Source organism: Manacus candei, unplaced genomic scaffold, assembly GCF_025592945.1.
Source record: "Manacus candei isolate 608988 ecotype Guabito, Panama unplaced genomic scaffold, ASM2559294v1 h1tg000135l, whole genome shotgun sequence".
NCBI lineage: Eukaryota > Metazoa > Chordata > Aves > Passeriformes > Pipridae > Manacus > Manacus candei.
In genome coordinates this window covers 184,038-202,887 of record NW_026138183.1, presented here as the reverse complement: position 1 = coordinate 202,887, position 18,850 = coordinate 184,038, and the positions used below count along the sequence as shown (strand labels likewise).

At 36.8% G+C, this 18,850-nt stretch overlaps 1 protein-coding gene across 6 annotated transcripts in view; it reads left to right on the top strand.

Annotated features, from left to right (window-relative positions):
• LCORL (ligand dependent nuclear receptor corepressor like) overlaps positions 1 to 15,749 on the top strand; it is an 84,978-nt gene extending 69,229 nt beyond the window's left edge. For 3 of the 6 annotated variants that reach the window (XM_051771494.1, XM_051771495.1, XM_051771491.1), the window contains exon 8: positions 13,126 to 15,749. In XM_051771494.1, coding sequence (XP_051627454.1) covers positions 13,126 to 13,175 — 50 coding nt within the window. In that variant the 3' untranslated portion in view covers positions 13,176 to 15,749. Of the gene's footprint in view, positions 1 to 544 lie in introns of all 6 variants that reach the window. The other 3 variants (XM_051771498.1, XM_051771492.1, XM_051771493.1) reach the window with 3 other exon arrangements.
• Positions 15,750 to 18,850: the final 3,101 nt, after the last annotated feature.

Here is an 18,850-nt window from a genome sequence, read left to right as displayed (position 1 = left end):
TTTTATCTTTAGACTACTATTTTGTATTTTAATTCACTGATTTCGGGCCAAGTTTAACATAAATAACTTGTTTTGAAGAAGATCAAGCCTTGACACAAGATTGCTGTAAAAAAAACAGAACTAGAAAAGGAAATGGGTAGCATGTATCTGTTTCTATTTTGCAAATGAAGAAAGAGCTCTCTCATACTTGTAACTCATTGAGAAAATGTTACATTCCAATTCTATTTATCTGTAAACATTTTGTTTCTACAGCAGTGTAAGACCTATTACTGTGATTGGTCTCATGTTAGTTTTAATTGGGACTCAATTTTATTTACCTGATAACTTTCCTCCTTTAGTTTTGGATCTTTAGGAAATCTGATAACTATTTTGATATTTTACATTATTTCATTTACAGTTTTTGTTATTTTCCCTTTTGCTCATAGTTTCTCATATCTATCATTGTCTTTAGAAAGGGTATGACAGAAAGTTCATTGATAAAGGAAATGTTAAAAGACAAAGAATGATGATTTTCTCCACGCTTGTAACCCCAAATCTTTTTTAGGGGTACTGTTGCATTACCAGGGGATTGTCTGATACAGAAATGATGTCTTGTTTTGGCACGTTGATTCAACATTGTGTATTCTTCACACCAGCCAAGGAAATCATACAACCATTTTTAGTTGGAGTACAGCTACTGCCCAAAAAGAAGGAACATGATTTCCAGCTGTGCGTGCGTGTGACTTTAAACATAATTCCTGCATCTGGAACTTTAATGCATATGAAAACATCATTATTTGTTCATATGTTCTTTGGATTGTATTTTTGTTGATGTGGTACCATAAACTATATCATTGTTCTGTTGTCATGCTTGAAATGTTGTTGTATACGCATTTATGGTCAATATTTGAAGTTTTTCTTCAAGTTTTACTGATCTTGGGGTCTTACCAAATGTTCTTGAAAAAGACAGGGTTTGTGATGATGTTTTATTGTGAAGCATTGTGGCAGGTAGGCAGAATGTTGTTACCAAATTTTTATATATACTCAGTTTTCGTTGTCATGTACAAGCGGGAATAAAGCAATTGAGTTCTTACAGGTCAGGGCAGTATCAAGCAACCATGTACTCATTGTAGCAACAGAAGAGAGTTAATCACTTTTTCACATTGCCTGTTGTGTTCAAGATAAGGTGGCTGGTAGACACATATGATATTTGTTACTACTCGACTTCTGAACCTTTGCTTCAACAATGCATTTGATGTGTTGAGGAGCAGTTCCCTTTTACTGTAAATCTATGTTCTGGCCATTTTAATCTCTTCAGCAACACTGAAACACTGTTATTCTCTATGGTGGCAAAGAAAATTACGTAAGCATGTTTTTAGGAAAGCATTTCTGTCTTCTTTTCATGAGAGCAGTTCACTCTTTTTCCTTGTAACACTAAAGGTCACATTCACGTGCTTTGGACTGGGCCAAAAGGCTTCAAGAAAACCAAGCTAAAATAAGAGAAACTGTTATCCAACAATAAAAATGGATAAATAAAATACTTCATTTTATGATCTTACAATGTACTGAATAGTTTAAAAATCTGCTTCAGGGGATGTGGACTTTAAACAGATGCACAGGAGGCTGTGGACCTTCTATGGTAGCAGGCAGTGCTGTGCTGACATCACCTACCTGTTCACTTGCCCTTCATATCAGGACATAGAAAAGCTTTTAAAAATAATTCCATTCACTTGAAGTTAGGCTATTTTCTTCATCTAAAATGAACTTTTTCATTTTCTCCCGTTCATTTTGGCTTTTCTTCAAGTAGTCTGGAGTTTTAGAACAGAAACCTGTAAGATTTGTCGGCAGAGAATATGAATTTTCAGTATTAATTTTTCATCATGTTTGAATGTGGGTTTTAAATGCTATCTTAATGAAATCAAATTAGTGCAGTACTTGAAATGAGAATTTGCTGATTTTTATAGTCATTTCAAAGTTGACTGCAAGAGTTAAGAATCTTAACTATGAAACTTTGTGAGTCTAATTGATCTCTTCATTGTGCACATAAAATAACAAGGATGTTAATATTACAGACAAACCTTTTCTTGAGCTTGACTCCCATTACCATAAATTTTCTTAAAATTGGGGGGGAAAATTTTGTGAACTCTTTTTTACACATCTATATTAGTATAGCTATAATATTCCAGTATTGTTGAGTATTTGTCACAGGGTAGTGCAATCCAGTAGTGATAAGGCTACAAATGGGAATCACTTCTCTACTACTGTGGAAGAGAGCCTCACACCAATCATCTTGTGACAAAATTGATTGTCTTTAGCAGGGCTGTTCAGCTTTCTCTTTCATGAAGGAGCAGGTTCTACAGTCCTAATTAGGGACAACTTTAAAATAATAGGTTAGGTAAAGTGCAAAAGAGACATTGTAACAGCCTTTAAATCTGTTGATTTTGAGAAAGCTCTTTTCACAAAGGCTCTTCATTGGAGGGTTACTTGACTCTAAAATAAATTTCACCTGTGATGCAGAGTAAGCAAATAGAAATTTTCAGAACTGTAGTTGCCGGACAAGAGGTTACTTTTTCACAGTCAGACATTAAACAAAGTAAGAACATTAATAGAAACGTAGGAAGAGTATGAAATGAATGACTGTTCTCATAACTGGGCCATTTTTAATGCAGATGTATAAAAGCAGAAAGGTAGACTTGATAAATAGTTGACTATACATGTACAATAAATCCTGACTCATTTAATGAAAATGGTCTATTGCTTTATTCCCTATAATGCAACAACAGCAGCTTCAATACCACAGTTTAATGCTCCATTTTCTTTTACACTCTGGAATTCTACTTGCCAAATACAATTACATAGAGTCTTTTCTTCCTTTTTCTTTTTCTCATATCATGTGATCTGGTGTAGAGTGTAAAAGTTTTTGATGCTATTTACTTTTAAACTGTAGTTATTTACATATTGCCTTAGGCTATGCTGTTCCTTACGTTCTTTTGAGGGTTCTGAGCTAAGGATTTTTACTTTTGCTTCTTTGAATGATAAACTTCTTTCAAAGAACTCAACTCTGAAATCTTTAATTTCCTTTGCCTGCTAGGAACTGTCTGTAGTTTAGTGCCATGATCAGTAAGCCTTTGTGTAGCATTTATATACCTAGTTTTATACCCAAGTTGGGGCTTTTTTGTCATTGTATTCAGTATTGTTTTGTTATCATCTTTTAATTTTTTCTCTTCAAAAACTGAGGAACTCATACTCATGCTTTCCTATTTGTCCTCAGTCTTGAGGAAATGAGCAAAATTTTCAGCTTTCTTTAGGGAACTGGTAATACTATATAAATAAAGACCAGCTTCCATCTTTCTGCTTAAGTCTTTCTCTAGAAGAGAAAATAGCGGTTTTTCAAGGCCTGCTCAGCACTTTTGAAAATCTGACAATACGTATCCTTTTTAAAATCCTCTTTTCTCTTAAGAGTTTACAGCCTTAAAGCAGAGCTTCAGTTGCTGTTAGATAGAAAAGGATAGAGGTCAATCAATGCAGCCTGTGAAGATGTAACTTGTAAATTAAATATTAATGTAGTCTGACCATCACAGAGCAGGTTAATTATGCTGAGACACTTCTGCCTTTTGGTGTTGAGCTCTGTGAAAATAGTCCTATTCAAGAAAGGTGCTTTAATTAATAGAGACCTGTGTACTGTGCCTTAGTTTGTACTCCTCTATTGTTTATATACTAAAGCTAATGCTGCTTTTTTTTTCTTTCATCACATATTTGTCAGTGTCTTAAACTAGAATCATCAGTTAGTTACATTCAGAAAGTGCAGATTCTGATTCCAGAATTGAGGGGGGGAATTTAAATGACTGAGCTGTTGTTTGCATGTATTCTTGGGTAGATTTTCCTTCCCTAATTCCTCCTTCATTCATCAAAGGATAGTTTTAGTCTGACCTTTGATGATTTGAAACCTTCTACAGATTTTCAAGCCAAATATAATGCCATGTATTTATTCACTGTTTATCCTTTCACTAGCAGGGTCCTTTAAGTTTGCTATGATTACACAATTGTGCCTTAAAGGTATTGTTTAAATAAGCTTTGAGACTAATAGAAGTGTTTTTTGTTATTTTAAAGTATCTTAGGAAAAAGCCTAAACATTTGTTTTCAGGGCTATACAGAGTGGTGCTATTTCTTACTAAGTTACCTAAAATTCTCTTTCAAATGTAGGTTAACATTTGGTGGCTGTTAGAAATCATATTTCATTTTTTATGTTCCTTTTTCCTTGTGTTCATTTGGTAACTGTATATTAATTTAATAGAAATATGATTTTTGCCATGTTTTAAGGGCACCATTTTCTTTTCATAAGCCTTTTTTTCTCTGGTGTTTCCTGTGGTCAACATGAAAATGAAAGGCCCTCTAAAATGGCCTTGAGCCTTGGGTGTTCCCGAGCATAACTGAGTGTTTCTGAAAGCTGTTGACAGCCTTCAGGTTCTAATTAAGACAGATATTTTTGCAGTAATCAACAACTAATTAGATGGTTGTATCTGAATGGAAAATGCTTTATATGGGAAGCTCAAGATTTTAAGAGCAGCATTTTGCATTCACATGCACACAGCACAACATCACAGCTTGGTGTCGTGCTTCATGTTTTCAATGAAATATAAAATATGATGGTCTTCTTGGTGTGTAATGCAGTAAAGCAAATTTATGGAGTCCTCATTAACAATGTTTACTTCGTACTTATTTAAAAGATTTTGTTATATATTTTAAAATAAATCAGAAGAAAATGTTTGGAAATCAACATCATGGTTTTTACCAAATACAATTTTATGGAAACGTATGATTTATAGACCTGTACCTGAATATATTTGTAAGGGATATGTGCTACCAATGAACTGTGAACCTTTCTAAGGTACAACTTTAAGAGAAAATCACTTCTTTGAAATACTGCAAATAGAACTGAGATTGAGATCCCAATTGAGAAGTTATTTGGAATTTTTTAATTACTTTATTGTTCACAGGAGTTTTTTAATAGTGCTTTATAAAAAGCTAGAAAAGAAAATATTAATTATTTCACTGCTAGTAAAAGAAAAGATTGAAGTTACTGTAACTGAGCAATAATTAAAATGTGCTCCACACATTTTATTCCTAACCAGGTTATGACTTGATGTTTTTGATTAGTTGCAGTATACCTTGATAAAATAATGCTGTTCTTGAGACACATCTCTCTCCATCTTCTTATTTTAATGCATAAAGTATCACCTTGAATTGCTGCAGTTTTCCTATCTCCTCCGTCTGTTATTTCTTTTTTCCCCTTGTTGGATTGCCAGCTTTCAGCTGCATTACTTGTTTTCTCGTCTAAATGCTCACTTTATATTTCATTCTCAATGTATGATTTTTCATGAACTTTATTAATTACTCACTTTAATAAGTCAGATGATCTATGTTGTCCCTGCAGTTTCCTACCTTTTTTCCTTTCTCACAGAAGCATGGGCAGTGTGCACACTTTTTGATGAGCCCAAACAGGATGTCAAGCCACTTCATATCGGCTCAGCTCCTGTAATGAAAATTACACCATTGCCATTGGCTGTCTCTTCCAATATTAGCTATCCCACTGCTTTTTGTATATCATGATACTTGTATTTTTACAGCAGTATAGCATTGACTTGTGCTTCATCTGTGATCCCCAGTAGCTGCCCACCCTTTGTTACAGAAGTGCCCAACCTACCCTGGTGCAGCGCCACGGTCCTGCAGAGCTGCTGTTTATTCCACACCATTGCTTTTATTCTTTTAGTTTATTCAGAGCCATGTCTGAACCACTGTTCAGACCATTTAGACCATTACACTCTGGTTTTTGCACATTTATGTGCATCCTCTCTTCATACTTTACTCTCCCTTAGTACCAAACTGTAACTAATTCTCAGATCACTCATCAGCTTTCCTTTTGTTTCAAGTATAAGTTTGTGAGTGCCAGAGGATGCTCTGCAGAAAGTGAGTGCAGCCTAGTTTTATTCCTGTTTTGGTTTTTACTGCATATTTCCCATTGTGTACTATCGGTGGTCCATACTGTCTCTTACACCTGATAAGAGATTTATAATACTGTGAGCAAGATTTCAATGAGCCTTTGTCAGATTTCTTCAAACCCAGATGTGGAAAATCCTTTATAAGTAGCCATACCTATTTTGCAATCCTCTTTTTCTTACTGAAGACCAGGTAACTCAGGTTTTTTCCTACAATGTAAAGATACATGTTTTTTCCAAGATCAGGATATTTAAACAGATTTTGTCTTCCCAGCTCCATGCTTTTGGGCCAGCAGCTCTGGATGCTTTATAACTCTAGACAAGTTACTGTTTCCTCTCCCGTATGGCAACTTACACATTCTGTTCTTGTGAAACAGGTCAAGCAATTTTTGTTTCTTTGCATTTTTTTCATAACTCAAAAATGGTTTTCATGACCATTTTCTGATGCTGATTCCTTTCATGTTCTAGGCATCAGTAAAGGCTGCTTAGATTATTCTTCAACTTCTTTAGTGTACAAATAAGGGTTTCTCTTGCTATGTGAGAAACTTCCTGATTTATGGAGATCTAGGTGACGCACTTTTTGCTGTATTCTTTTGTTTAGTTTTGTCAATCTGACAGATTATACTGTTTGATTTTTTTCTTTCAGCAGCAGAAATTCATCCGACTTATGTCTGCATTCAGATTTATTGGTTCCTTACCACAAATTAAACTTAGACAGACATTCCACAAACTTTTCTTTCAGTGGCTGTGCCAGCTCACCTACTCTTCATCCTCCACTTCCTGCCACATTCTCCTTTTTTTCTCCATGTCAAGGCATCCATAAAAGGAATCAGTGCTTCTGTCTTTTATCGTGGTTTGTCTGTAAGGGGCAGGTCTCTTAACTTGGCTGTAGCTCTTTCTTCAGCGATCAGCTTTAGATCTGCTTCACGCTTACTGGTAGAAATGGCCTCAACATTAACTTAGGACTTCAAATACTTTCAAAAGCATAAGTCTATGCATTTCTACCTGGTTCGGAATGTTTTATGTCAGTTGTCAAGCCATCACTGAGTAATGTGACTATGTTCATGTTTTTTATGTATTTCATGTTTTTCCAAGCAGATCTTATGTAGGTGTTATTCTTTGTTTTCACTTTGTGGCTCAGGGAAGAATATTGCTAAATTGAGGTCCTGCTAGGAATTACAATAATGAGACTTACATTTCATATTGAAATACATGCATACATGAAAATTCAGATGCTTAGAGAAGTCAGTCTTTTCAAATGGATCTTGTCACAGGTTCCTATTACCTAAGGTGTGGATTTCACAAATATGCAGAGGTTATACTTCATGTTTTACTGACACAGGCTTGCCCTCAAAGCTCTCTTATTTACAAATGTTGAAATCTTTGTTTAAACAATGGATTATTTCTCTGTACGTGAAATGGAAGCAGAGCTGAAAAATTCTTGTCTAGAAGCTGTAAGAATGCCTTAAGACGTTTTTCTTAATTAAAAAAAGTTCTTGTTCTCACTTAGGTTGTGCTCTTTTATCTATATGTGAAGTTTTCCATTTGGAATAAAGGGTAAATTTTAGCGGGGGGGAAAGGGACTTAAAATTAGGTTTCAGTATTTTTATTGGGGAACTTAGCATAAATTTCAAACAGTTCAGTAACAATAATTTAGTTTTAAAATTTAAGAAATTGCAAGTAAATAGTTAAGAGCTGTACTCGAAGTATCAATTCTTGAAATTGTGCATTTTGTTACCTGTCTTCCTAGTTTGAAGTTCTAGAGATGTGTGTTTGAAGAAATTCCCTTGTGTATCATATTTGTTGCTGACATTTCCTATTTATCAGTTTACTACTCACAGCTGGTTTTAAATTTTATTTAAGTAGTAGAAATCTCAGAAAAGGAAATTACTTATTTGCAAATTGCTGTTTGACCTTCCTTAATTCAGAAGTCTGGTGGGTTATAAACCACCCAGGGACTGTCTCATCATATTTCTGAGATGATCTCTCTCCATAACATAATTGCATTTATAATGTGAAAAAACTATTATGAATTAAAGATTTGAGCTTAAATGACAAGATTTCCATAGCTGCATTCATCACAGCACTGAGATGGGGGCATTCTGCTTCCTCTGAGAGCAGCCTGAACCAGCAGCATACGTAGTTCTGAACCTCCAACCTTTATCTTATTGTGCCTCATTCAAAACCATTTTTAATTATGATTAGGTAGAATAAAGATAGCAAAACCTTTTTTTTCTGTTGTGGTATATTTCTAATGCTAATACAACAGTACTCATCTGCACTACAGATGTTTAGGGGATTTTTAATTTGTTTGCATGCTTCTAACTTCTAGTAATGACTGGAAATTAGGCAGTTTCCTTTCATGGAACTGATGGTCAGAGGCAGACTTGTTTCACTAGATGCTAAGAATTCATTATGTCTATCATAAAATGAATGATGCTTCCTTTCAACTGTTAGACTCTTAGCTGCTTTCTGTTTCCAAGATCTTTTAAGACAGAGTACTATGAATGATTTGAGGGATAGAATTATTATTTTCTTTATCAGATTATATACTATCATCACTAGTAAATTATGCTTCAAAATTTTATGGCTTCTTCATGCCCACCTCAGTGACAGTTTACAGTAATATTTTACTTCCTTGTTCTTCAAGAAGCCTGTGCCTTCTGTGGACTGCTAAATAATCTATATTAACACAAAACATGAGTGATTCTTGTCAAAAAGATCACTGTTCCATATAACTTTCTCAGGCTGCTTCAAATAATTATAACTTTAAAAGGGGGAAGCAATGTTGTCTATATTTAAACTTGTCAGCATATTCCAATCTGTCCTGTATTTCAGGGAGCCATCCGGACAAAGCTCTGTACTTCCATGGCTGCACAAGTCTGATTAATTTCTTTTGTAAAGCAGTTTTAGTTCCCAATTTTTGCAATGAAATTGGAATTTAAACCTTTTATGTTCTCTATGATCTGTTGCACGTAAGGAAGTGAGAACATTTTCTGAGGCTGACTGGTTTTGGGCAGAAAGTCATGTTATTTCTGTAACTGTACTCTGAAACTGTTGCCATCCATTCCACTTGCCAAAAGTTTACCTGAAAATGCAACCATCTGCTGGTTGGTTTATAATTTTGTCTCTGTGCAAGTTAAACTTAAAGCTTGAGCAGTGTGTGGATATCTCAATATATAGATTCAGAAAATAGCAAACCACTAAGTAATTCTCTTTCACTGACGTGCCACAAGCGCTCTCCAATTCCTGCTTGCCTCATTTTAGCTCTCTTTCTCATATGTTTTGTATTTCATTCCTATTTTCTTTCTTCCTATCCCTTTTATTTTTTCTCAGACCAAGAAAACACTTCTGAGTTTGTCCGAAGAGCAAAATAAACTTTCCACCGTAACTTCAGTCTGGGATTATGGCTGGTTCTGACTTCCATCCCTGTCTTTCTGTCTCTATTTAGTTCACCACCTGTCTTGGTACTCTGTTGTTTTATTTGTCTTAGTATTCCAGCTTTGTTAAACTCAGCTCTTATGTCTAATTTTTAAGACTCCCTGAATCTTGCTTATCTGCCCAGCTTGCTTTGATCCATTTCCAGGGCATTTCTTTCTCTCTCTCAGATTTCCAAATGGGATTCCATCCACTCAGCTGAAATATATTATTACAATGAGAATCCATTTGGTAAATGGAAATGAGATACTAAAATTTTCCTTTGTAGATTTTTTTGTTATTGTATTTTGGCATTGTGGAAAGAGCTTAAATTTTAGAGACAATCAATCAGACTCTGCGTGCTTGGTTTAATTTCATTTCAATATATGTTGCATTATCAAATCAATCTCTGTTAGAAATCATACTGAGACTACTCTAGTCATTGTAGGTTTTTACCTGATGTATTCCACTATTTCTGGTTTTGGGAAATGTTGGAGTACTCTACAGAGAAAATTTTTTTATGCTCCTAAAGTTTTACTGTTTCTACTCAGTATTTTGAAGCCTGTAAAAGCCTCAAATCAGTGCTTTGTATCATGGATGCTCTTATGCTTTCCAAGCTATCGATTTACACATCACTGTTGGTGGCCTTTAGCAAGTACAGTTTGCAGAATTTTTGTCAGACAGGAGGGTATAAGAACCAGTTTGACCTTGCTTTCAGCTTGTTCAGCAGGAGACGTCTTTATCTGTAAGTGTTGCAAAAGATTTAGAGAAACAGAACCCTACAGTGATACTTTCATAGCCGTTTTACAGCATACAAAGACACAGCAATAATGGTAATCTCTGATGGGAAATGCTGAGGGATCACCTAACAGATGAGACATTTTTCCCTATTCCCACTTCTTATTTTTCCTACTTTTTCCTTTTTTTCTTTTTTTTACATGCTGTGACATGTCGTAGACACAGATTAACTCAGCAAATGTATGGATTCAAGCTAGCCAGATTTTTTAAAAATTCCTGGTTTTCCTGAACAATGTGGCTCCAAACTGCACAGAAAATACACAGCTCAAAGAAAATTATTTTTGTTTTGTGCTTGGCAGCCTGTCAGCTTCTCCTGTTGTTCTCCCATCCTGTATTAAAAATCTATTTCTATTAACACGATGATTTGGGTAAAACTAAATAAAGAAATGCAAAATTTCCCAAAGAAATATCTGTATTTGTACAGCTTTAGCAGGAAGTGTAGAAAAGAGCAGGGTTTTCTTTTGCACTTAGGAGCATGGGAAGGCCACTTGTTGCTTGCTTTAGTAGAAGGTTGAATTCAAAGACCTTTCTATTAAATTCTTTTTGCTTTAATGATAGCAGGAAATTTTTGAAGGGAGAGATGATCCTTTAAGACCCTAGCGGGCCTGTAAACATAACCACAGACAGAGTTGTCTGCTTAGCCAGGGAGAGCAGATAGGACTTGAGAGGCCATCGGCAGTACTCTGATCTGGCTGCTGTGATTTGTTAGAGTAACAGGCAATTAACTCTTTCTTCAGCACTGTTGAAACAGAGTAAATTCAGAGGTGATTCGGTTCTGGTGATATGGGAACTTACAGTTGGAACACACAAAAACAGACCCCCATGGAGTCATCAATGACAAGTTTTCTGGACCCACTGGTTTAGTGTGCAGCAGCATCCAAAGAGAGCCAAGGGCACAGGAGGGCATCCTCAGCTTGCATTTTTTTGATTGCTCTTCTTTCAGATTAAAAAATACAGTCACATTTCCATATTCTTTTTTCTCTTTACTTTCTAAGAAGAGACAAGAATGATCAGGTGAAATACGAAATCTTTAAAATGAAGCAGTAAATATGTGACCAGCACTTCAAGACTAGAGGGAAGGGCTAGTAGAGGATAGTGCAACTAAAGATGGAGAAAAACATGTGAATTTTCAAGAAACCTCACTAGTTTTTCATACAAAGATTTATAAAAAATGGAGCCTGTTTTCTTTTTTACTGGGCTTTTAGCTCAGTTGGCCTGTCTTCAAATTCCCTAGTGAAAACAAAGCTATTGGCTATGCTGTGGCTGGAGTTCCATGTCACAGGAGCACCTGTAGCTGACTTCCAAAAATCACATGCATGGAAGCTGATTAACTGAGTCAGTCTCAAGTGAATAAAACCAAAAAAAGATAATCATTGTTGGAATGGTAAACAGATGGCTTCAGAATTGGAAATTCTAACCTTTTCAGAGACCATTATATAAGATCAGTAAATGTCTGCTGTATTGGAAGTTGGAGACCTCCATCCTCTTACTGGTACAGGCTTTGGTAAAGAGAACTCCAGGGAGAGGTAGAGTAGGGATACTCTACAGCCTTATTCCAAGCTCTACTGAAATAGGCTTCATGGCTTCTGGTAGCATCAGGCTGTAACCTGCAGTTCTTCCTGAGAGGAGGGTTGCTGTGTGTAACATCTCTTACAAGGAATGCTTCGTGCACTGTGGAGCTTTTGCAAGCAGAGTGGAATAAAATTTAGAGTAGAATCTATTGATGGATTTGGCTGGAGAAATTTAACTGCTTCTGTTTAACTGTATTCCTTTAATTACATTCTCTGATTTCAAAAAGGTTTTCTTACCTTGTTACGTCAACAACTAGAAAGTAAATCACTACAGGTAAAAGAATGAAAAGTAAAATGAAAAACTAGGTTCTTCTCAGTTAACAAATATCTTAATGCAGATCTCTGACCACATTTTCCACTTCATTTTTATCAAGGTAAAATTTTCTAAAACAGTTAAGCTTTTTGTATTGTACTGGGAACTGAAAAAAAAATAACATTTTTCTATTCCTGTTTTTATGCATTCTTTTCAAAAGCAAAGTCAAAAGAGTTCTTCTATGAGAGGTAAATAAATCACTGCATGACAATTATCAGCACATACTTCAGTTTTATTTTTGCAAATTCAGTCCAGCCTTTTACACCTTGTACAGAAACCTGTAAAAAACTCTAAAAGATGGAGAGTAGGACAGTTCCTCACAGAGTTGACTGCTTGGAAGGTGCTGTTTGGTACTATTATAGCACTCAGCATTTTCTTGGGAAAGAATGATGGTCCAAATTCCACCAAATCCTGGTAATATACCAAGGTTGTACAATTCCTAGTTTATATACAGAAGTAACATGCCAGATCATATGAGAAGCCCAAACCTTTAGGTTTTTCTGTCTGGCATTTTCCCAGCATTAAACAGAGATTATCTGCCTACTGCTTTAGACAGTAGAAATAAAACCAAAGAACACCACATACCAAAACCACCCCAACCCTCAAAAAACCCTAAACCAAACACCACCATTCATGCCCTTCTCACCATTTAGCTATTGATTAGTTGTTAGGAGTTTATGTTTTGCTGGAAAGTACAAAATCAGTAGGGGATGAGCAAAGCTGCAAACTTGAGAAGTCAGCTTGAACACAATCTCACATATGCACTCAATCCCATGGTCTTGACAAAAAGCTTTGGGTTTGTCCTGAGCGTAGAGGAGAAGAGGCACATTAGCCATGAACAGGGATGCCAGTTCAGAGAAAATCCAGCTCTGGAATCTTATTGGTCTGGAGCTGTTTCTGAAGCTTCATGGCTGCAAGGTGCTTCTGAAGGGACTGGCACAGGGCGAGGGCACTGCACACAACCTCAGGTTTATCTAGCTTTTTTTCACGAAAGCAACCTTGCTGGCTGAAGCTGTCTCCATCACTTATGCTTGCATTCCATTTCCTACAGGAAGGAAAAGATCAGAGCAACCAGAGGGAAAGAGTACAAGGCAAAAATGAGACAAAAGATAGAGGCTGAAGAACAACACAAGGAAATGCAGGGAATGGGAGCCATACACCAGTTACGGAGTGTTGCGAACTAGGGTTAGGAAATGAGAAATGCCTCTTCCACTGCCATGTCAGAAAGGCAAGGACACAAACCTTCTGGAGAGCATACATCAAAATGTAAAAGAATTAAAGCCATGTTTCAGATGATCTGTGAAAAATATCAGTGAATTGTCACTTTAGCTGTTACATAAGCTGTCTTCCCCTCTTACCAGGACAGAGGAAAAGATTTAATCAGTCAGTCCATGGTATTTAGCAATGCAAGCCAATATGTTTTAGGTTATAGCCCTATACTGACTGTCTGTCCTCAGCTACCCTGCACACTCATGTGAGCACTACACTACAGCAGATTCAGTCCTTCAGAATTTGCACTCGAGTCCTGTTTCCTTAAATGCAGCAAGTAAAAGCCATTAAGGGATATTTTTTCTGTTTAAATATTCCTTTGATAGGAAACTGTGTTTGGACAGTTTTTAGCATGGTGCTTACCTCCTACCCCTAATTACAGTACTTAGGACATTATTTTTTAGTATCTCAGTAATTAGAAATATTTTTAATTTTGTATCATTCTTGAAATCTTTGAAAAGGATGGTGAAAAATGATGAATTGCACACAGCAGGTAAATCACTGCAGGAGGTAGACAATAAAAAAAAAGTAGGGATGGAGGGGTTTGAAATTAGGATTGAAATTGTCTTCTGGTTGTGCTTTATATGTGAAGAAAGACATTCTTTATGATGAAGATGGTGAAACACTGGAACAGGCTGCCCAGAAACATTCAAGGTCAGGCTGGACGGGGGTCTGAGCATCCTTATCTAGTTGAAGATGTCCCTGCTCATTGCAGGGGGAGGTTGCACTGGACGGCCTTTAAAGGTCCCTTTCAACCCAAATTATTCAATGATTCGATCCATATGTCTCTCCTAGTCTGTTTAGTAACCCCTACAAAGGGCTGGGTTTCTTTGCCTTCTTGTATTACTTATTTTCCTAGATTTGAAACAAAATACTGTGTATGTGTTAGACCTTTCATGGCTGTACCAAATGAACATTGTCAGCGAAAAAAAACAAGCCCCAAACTTTTGCCCAGGTCCTGCTCTATGCCTTTACAGTGCCAGCTGGAGATAATTTAAGCAACAGAACCCTGTTATTGCACTTCTGCAAAGGAACAGTGTGAGCAGAAGACTGACGTGGGAGGGGCTCTGAGATCCCAACACAAACAAGCCCAGTCTACTTTACAACACAGAGCACAGCACAGTCAGGTTCTAATCTCAGTGTTTCTGGAACATAGTGCAGTAAAACAACAAAAAAGAAAACCACCAGAATGCACAATCTGCCACCACCTCATCTTGCCTCTTATCAGCTTGTTTGCAGGGGAAGAGGAAAGTGTACTAAACTTTTTGTCATTTTTTTCCCCCCTCTCCTACCCCCACTTCTTTTCTCACAGCACACTACAAGTGAAAGTCTCGGAGCCGCAGAATTCAATAGACATGAACACAGAAAATGAACATTTGAAGTCCATAAAGATGTGCCTTAATCAGCCCACTGAGTGGAATCTGAGTTTTTCAGCAGCATCTCTCGCCAGCTGTAAAGTTTTTAACCAAAATCTCAAAACTGATGAGAACAAATAGATTGCAGCTGTTCTTGCACTATTATTTTGTACATTGTTTCTGATTTTTTTTTCTGCAAAATAATAAGCGTTTATTACATTGATCTTGAAATGATCTTGTGTGATTTGGCTTTATATACTACTAGCATTATTCAGTTTGATGTACTTTTTCTTTTTTTAAATACAAAGTTTCACATCTGACCATCATGAAATTCTCGCAGTACAAATTTATATCAGAATCGGATGTTCCCCTTTAATAGTATTGTGATTTTTCTATGTTCTTTAAAGTTAATTATTTCCCAATTTTATTTTTGTGCACGAAAGTTAATATATTATGTAATTTGTGGCATAGGTCACCATGTAAAGATTTATGGTATTAATTCAAACAAATCTGTAACAAGTGGAGACCGACTACCTCGAAGCAAAGCAGTACAAAGGTCAATTACCTGAGGAGATCTCCGTTACCAATGGATTGAAATGTATGGAAGCACCAGTTTGTTTCTGCAGTAGGCTTTCATCTTCACTTCCCTTGAGAACTTCTGTGTGACAGTGTTTAATGACTGTGATGTCTAAAAGACCAAGCCTGGTGGAGAATCTCATGAGATTGTCATTCAACAAATCTGTATCTGCACTTTTTGAGGTTTCTGCTAAATGGTCTTTCTTCCCCATTCGTTTTTATGAATTCATGCCTGCCACCAATTAAAATGGATGTAAATGCTCTTCCTATTTCATTTTTTCTGTGTACTTTGGAAATGCAATGTAAAATCAAAGTTTTAAACTCTACTCAAAGAAGTAGTAAATGGTTGTAGCTGACTACATTGTAGACATTCCATGCTTAGATGATCTTTAGCAAGGTTCATGTACTTCATTCATCAAAACTTTATTATTAATAGAGCTATAACAAAAGTGTTAGAATAAAACCATATGATATATTTCTCTTTTCTGGAGTCATACATTCAATAGCTAGAGTAGAGGTTTCTTAATTCAACTTCATAATAAGTTCTCTGTCCTTTGCTTGCCAAGAACAAATCTTCCAGAAGGAAATTTCCTTGGAAGACACTATATTTTATAAAACAAAGGTTTTAAGGATTCACCTGAAAGTGAAGATGCAGCTCCTCTTTACAGAGGTTTCTTGGTTTGCAGGTACAATCCAGTAACTGAAATAAAAAGATTGTTACGAATTCTGGTAAGTCTCCCAAAGATCCTAATAGGATATTGAGGCACTGAAGTATCACACAGTGCAGAACATGATTAAAAGAATAAACATTCATCATCACACTGCACTGTCTAGCGGGTCTTTATGTATCTCAGCTATTTAATGCGTGTGGATTCTATGTGGCAAGAAAGCCAAAAGGGGAATTAAACTTCCCAGGGGAGAGGCACTGACTCAGTGCAGCCCCACCAAAGCACAAGGAACAGTAAGGAGTGAGGAGGGACATCAGAGCCAATGCAGCCGGTATCTTATTCATGTGCCCACAGGAGGAGATGCCATGTGGATTTTCTCATTTCAAAGACCCAGTAAATACCAGAACTTTTCTGGTTTGGACATGCCTCCCTCAGCTCCAAGCAGCAGCCCGGTTTTGTTAACTATCAGCAATTATTATTATTTGAATCACATTGACTTTTAATTGGCTGATGACACAAAAGTGGTCAGAGGGGAGTCGGTTCAGGCACAACCCAAGCTCCCCAGGCACTGCTGGAAGTCAGACAAAAAACACCACCACTAGAAAAACAAACGTTCTTGGTGCAGCCCTCACCCTTCAGCTTGGGAGAGTGACCAGCCAAAGGCCTGTTCTCAAGAGAAAGTGTTTTAGGGTGTAGTCTGAAGAGACAATCACAAAACTGGTTTTAAGAAACAGAAACCAGTGTGGGAATAAACAGGGGGTCGCTTTAAGTTTGACAAGTGACCACTACTATTTTATCATTAATAGGGAATCAAGTCTAGGTCTAGTGTGGCCATGTTTCACACCCTGCTGTGTTTAACCAGCAAAAAGAGAGAAGTCACACTGTAATTGGTTCAGAGCAACAAAGAGGCTGTTTTTAAACCAATTAGAATATTTTAGGGATTAAAATTTTACTCTTTAATTAAGCAGCCAGGAAGTTAGGTACTCAACCCATAGAATTAAAGTAAATAACATTATTTTAGTAAAAGGAGTAATGCATATGAAGTCAATATTTTTTTCACTGCAAGTAGTAAGATACTTCCAGACTTGGGTCCTTGTCACCTTTGGATGTACTTTTGCTACCATGTGACTTTCTCAGAAAGTCAGCTGCATGCATTTAAACTGTGATTATCAGTTATTGTGAGCTTTGAAGAAGACAGCAAACATCTGATCATCCCATCCTGCAATTATGCAGCTACCCTCTCCTCAGTAAGTGAAGTAATTTTGCAAGAGCACACCACGTTTTCTATCGCACAGAAATCCCTTCCCTTTACAGGGAGCTGGGCAGGTGAATCACCCAGAGGGGCTGGAAATTCAGTGCCAGTTGCTGGTCAGGTTTCCAACCTGAAAGGATCACAGGGTAATTCAGGCATAAAAGGACATCACAAAGATCCTGCTAAAAAGGCAGACAGTTGTGATGACTTCATTCAGTCTTGTCTTAAACTAAGACAGAGCCTACATGGCCGTCCCAGGCAACCTGTTCCAGCAGTTCTCAGCCTGTTTCACTGCCTTTTTCACCTTATATTCTGGTCAGTTTCAGTCTATACCCATTGTTTTTTATCCTCTCACCATATGCAACAAAGAGCCCAATTCCACCTCTTCATCAGACTCCTTGCAAGTAACTGAGGATCCTCCCAGAGTGAACAAGCCCAGGTCCCTCAGCCTCTCCCCATAGGGCAGGCACTACAGCCCCACACCAGCCCATGTGTTTGCTGTTTGCCAAAGGCAAACTCTGTTTCCTATTAACACACACCAGTGAAGCCACATCCACAGCACCTACAAATAATGCAGGCACCACTTGTTGTAAGTGTATTAGTGGCTGAAGAGCAAACCACTCAAGAGAAGGAGGATGAGAGAGAACTTGTAACTGAAAAAAACCAAAACAAACAAAAACCCCAAAACAAGCAAACAAAAAACCAACCAACAACACTTGAAAGCCCCAAGGAAGCTCTGACTGACAATCAACTGAGAAAAACTGAACTATATACTTTGCCCATTTGAATTATGTTCAGGCAGCATTCAAGGGGAGAGAGAGCATCTCTGATCTCAAGTGCCTGCATGTACACAAACACCCTACAACACAATTTGGGGATTTGAAAAGAATTATCAAAAGAGGGAGTTCAGGGCCTCAAAATTTTGTTTAAAATTACAAATATAAATAATTTATCACAGTTACAGAAGCTTCTGAATAGCAAATGTCAGCAGAAAAGCATGTTGTGGCATTTTGCAGATTGACAAGTTTTCAACAAAATCTGCCAAGGAGGAAAAGCAACACAATCCTGTCTGTTTCCTATAAGCAAGCTTGGAAATAACATAATAGTTTGGGCATTACACTTTGGGAATGCTACTTTTCACTTGTGTTCCTAAGTAATTTTTGAGAATTACCAAAGATCTTTTATAGTGTATTTACCTATTTCAAATGCAAGTTCCACAGAAAGCTGCATTTGGCATCAATAGTTGAGATGCACCTGTCAAGCAATCAAGATTAAGATTTCTCCCACTGCCTCTGAAATTATCCATAATGGAACACAGACACACATGACCAAGTGTTTCCATCTCCAGAGTGAATCTGCTCAGCCACCAGCGACTACTACATGCAGTGTAATCTTCTGTTGTCCTGTAAAACTCACGACCATTCCTAGATATGTCGTTAGAAAAAGATTTTGAACTGCAAAGCTACAAAGAACCCATAATTGGATGCTACTTTAAAAAGACAGAACATGGACCTTAAGAGTATTTCATTTTTTACACCTCTCTGTACTTAAATATTCCTTTCCTTATTGGATCTTATTTTGTACAACAAATGTTTTTATGCTTTTCTAAAAGTACATCACTGATTTTATATAACAAGGTGAAGATCAGTAGGAGAC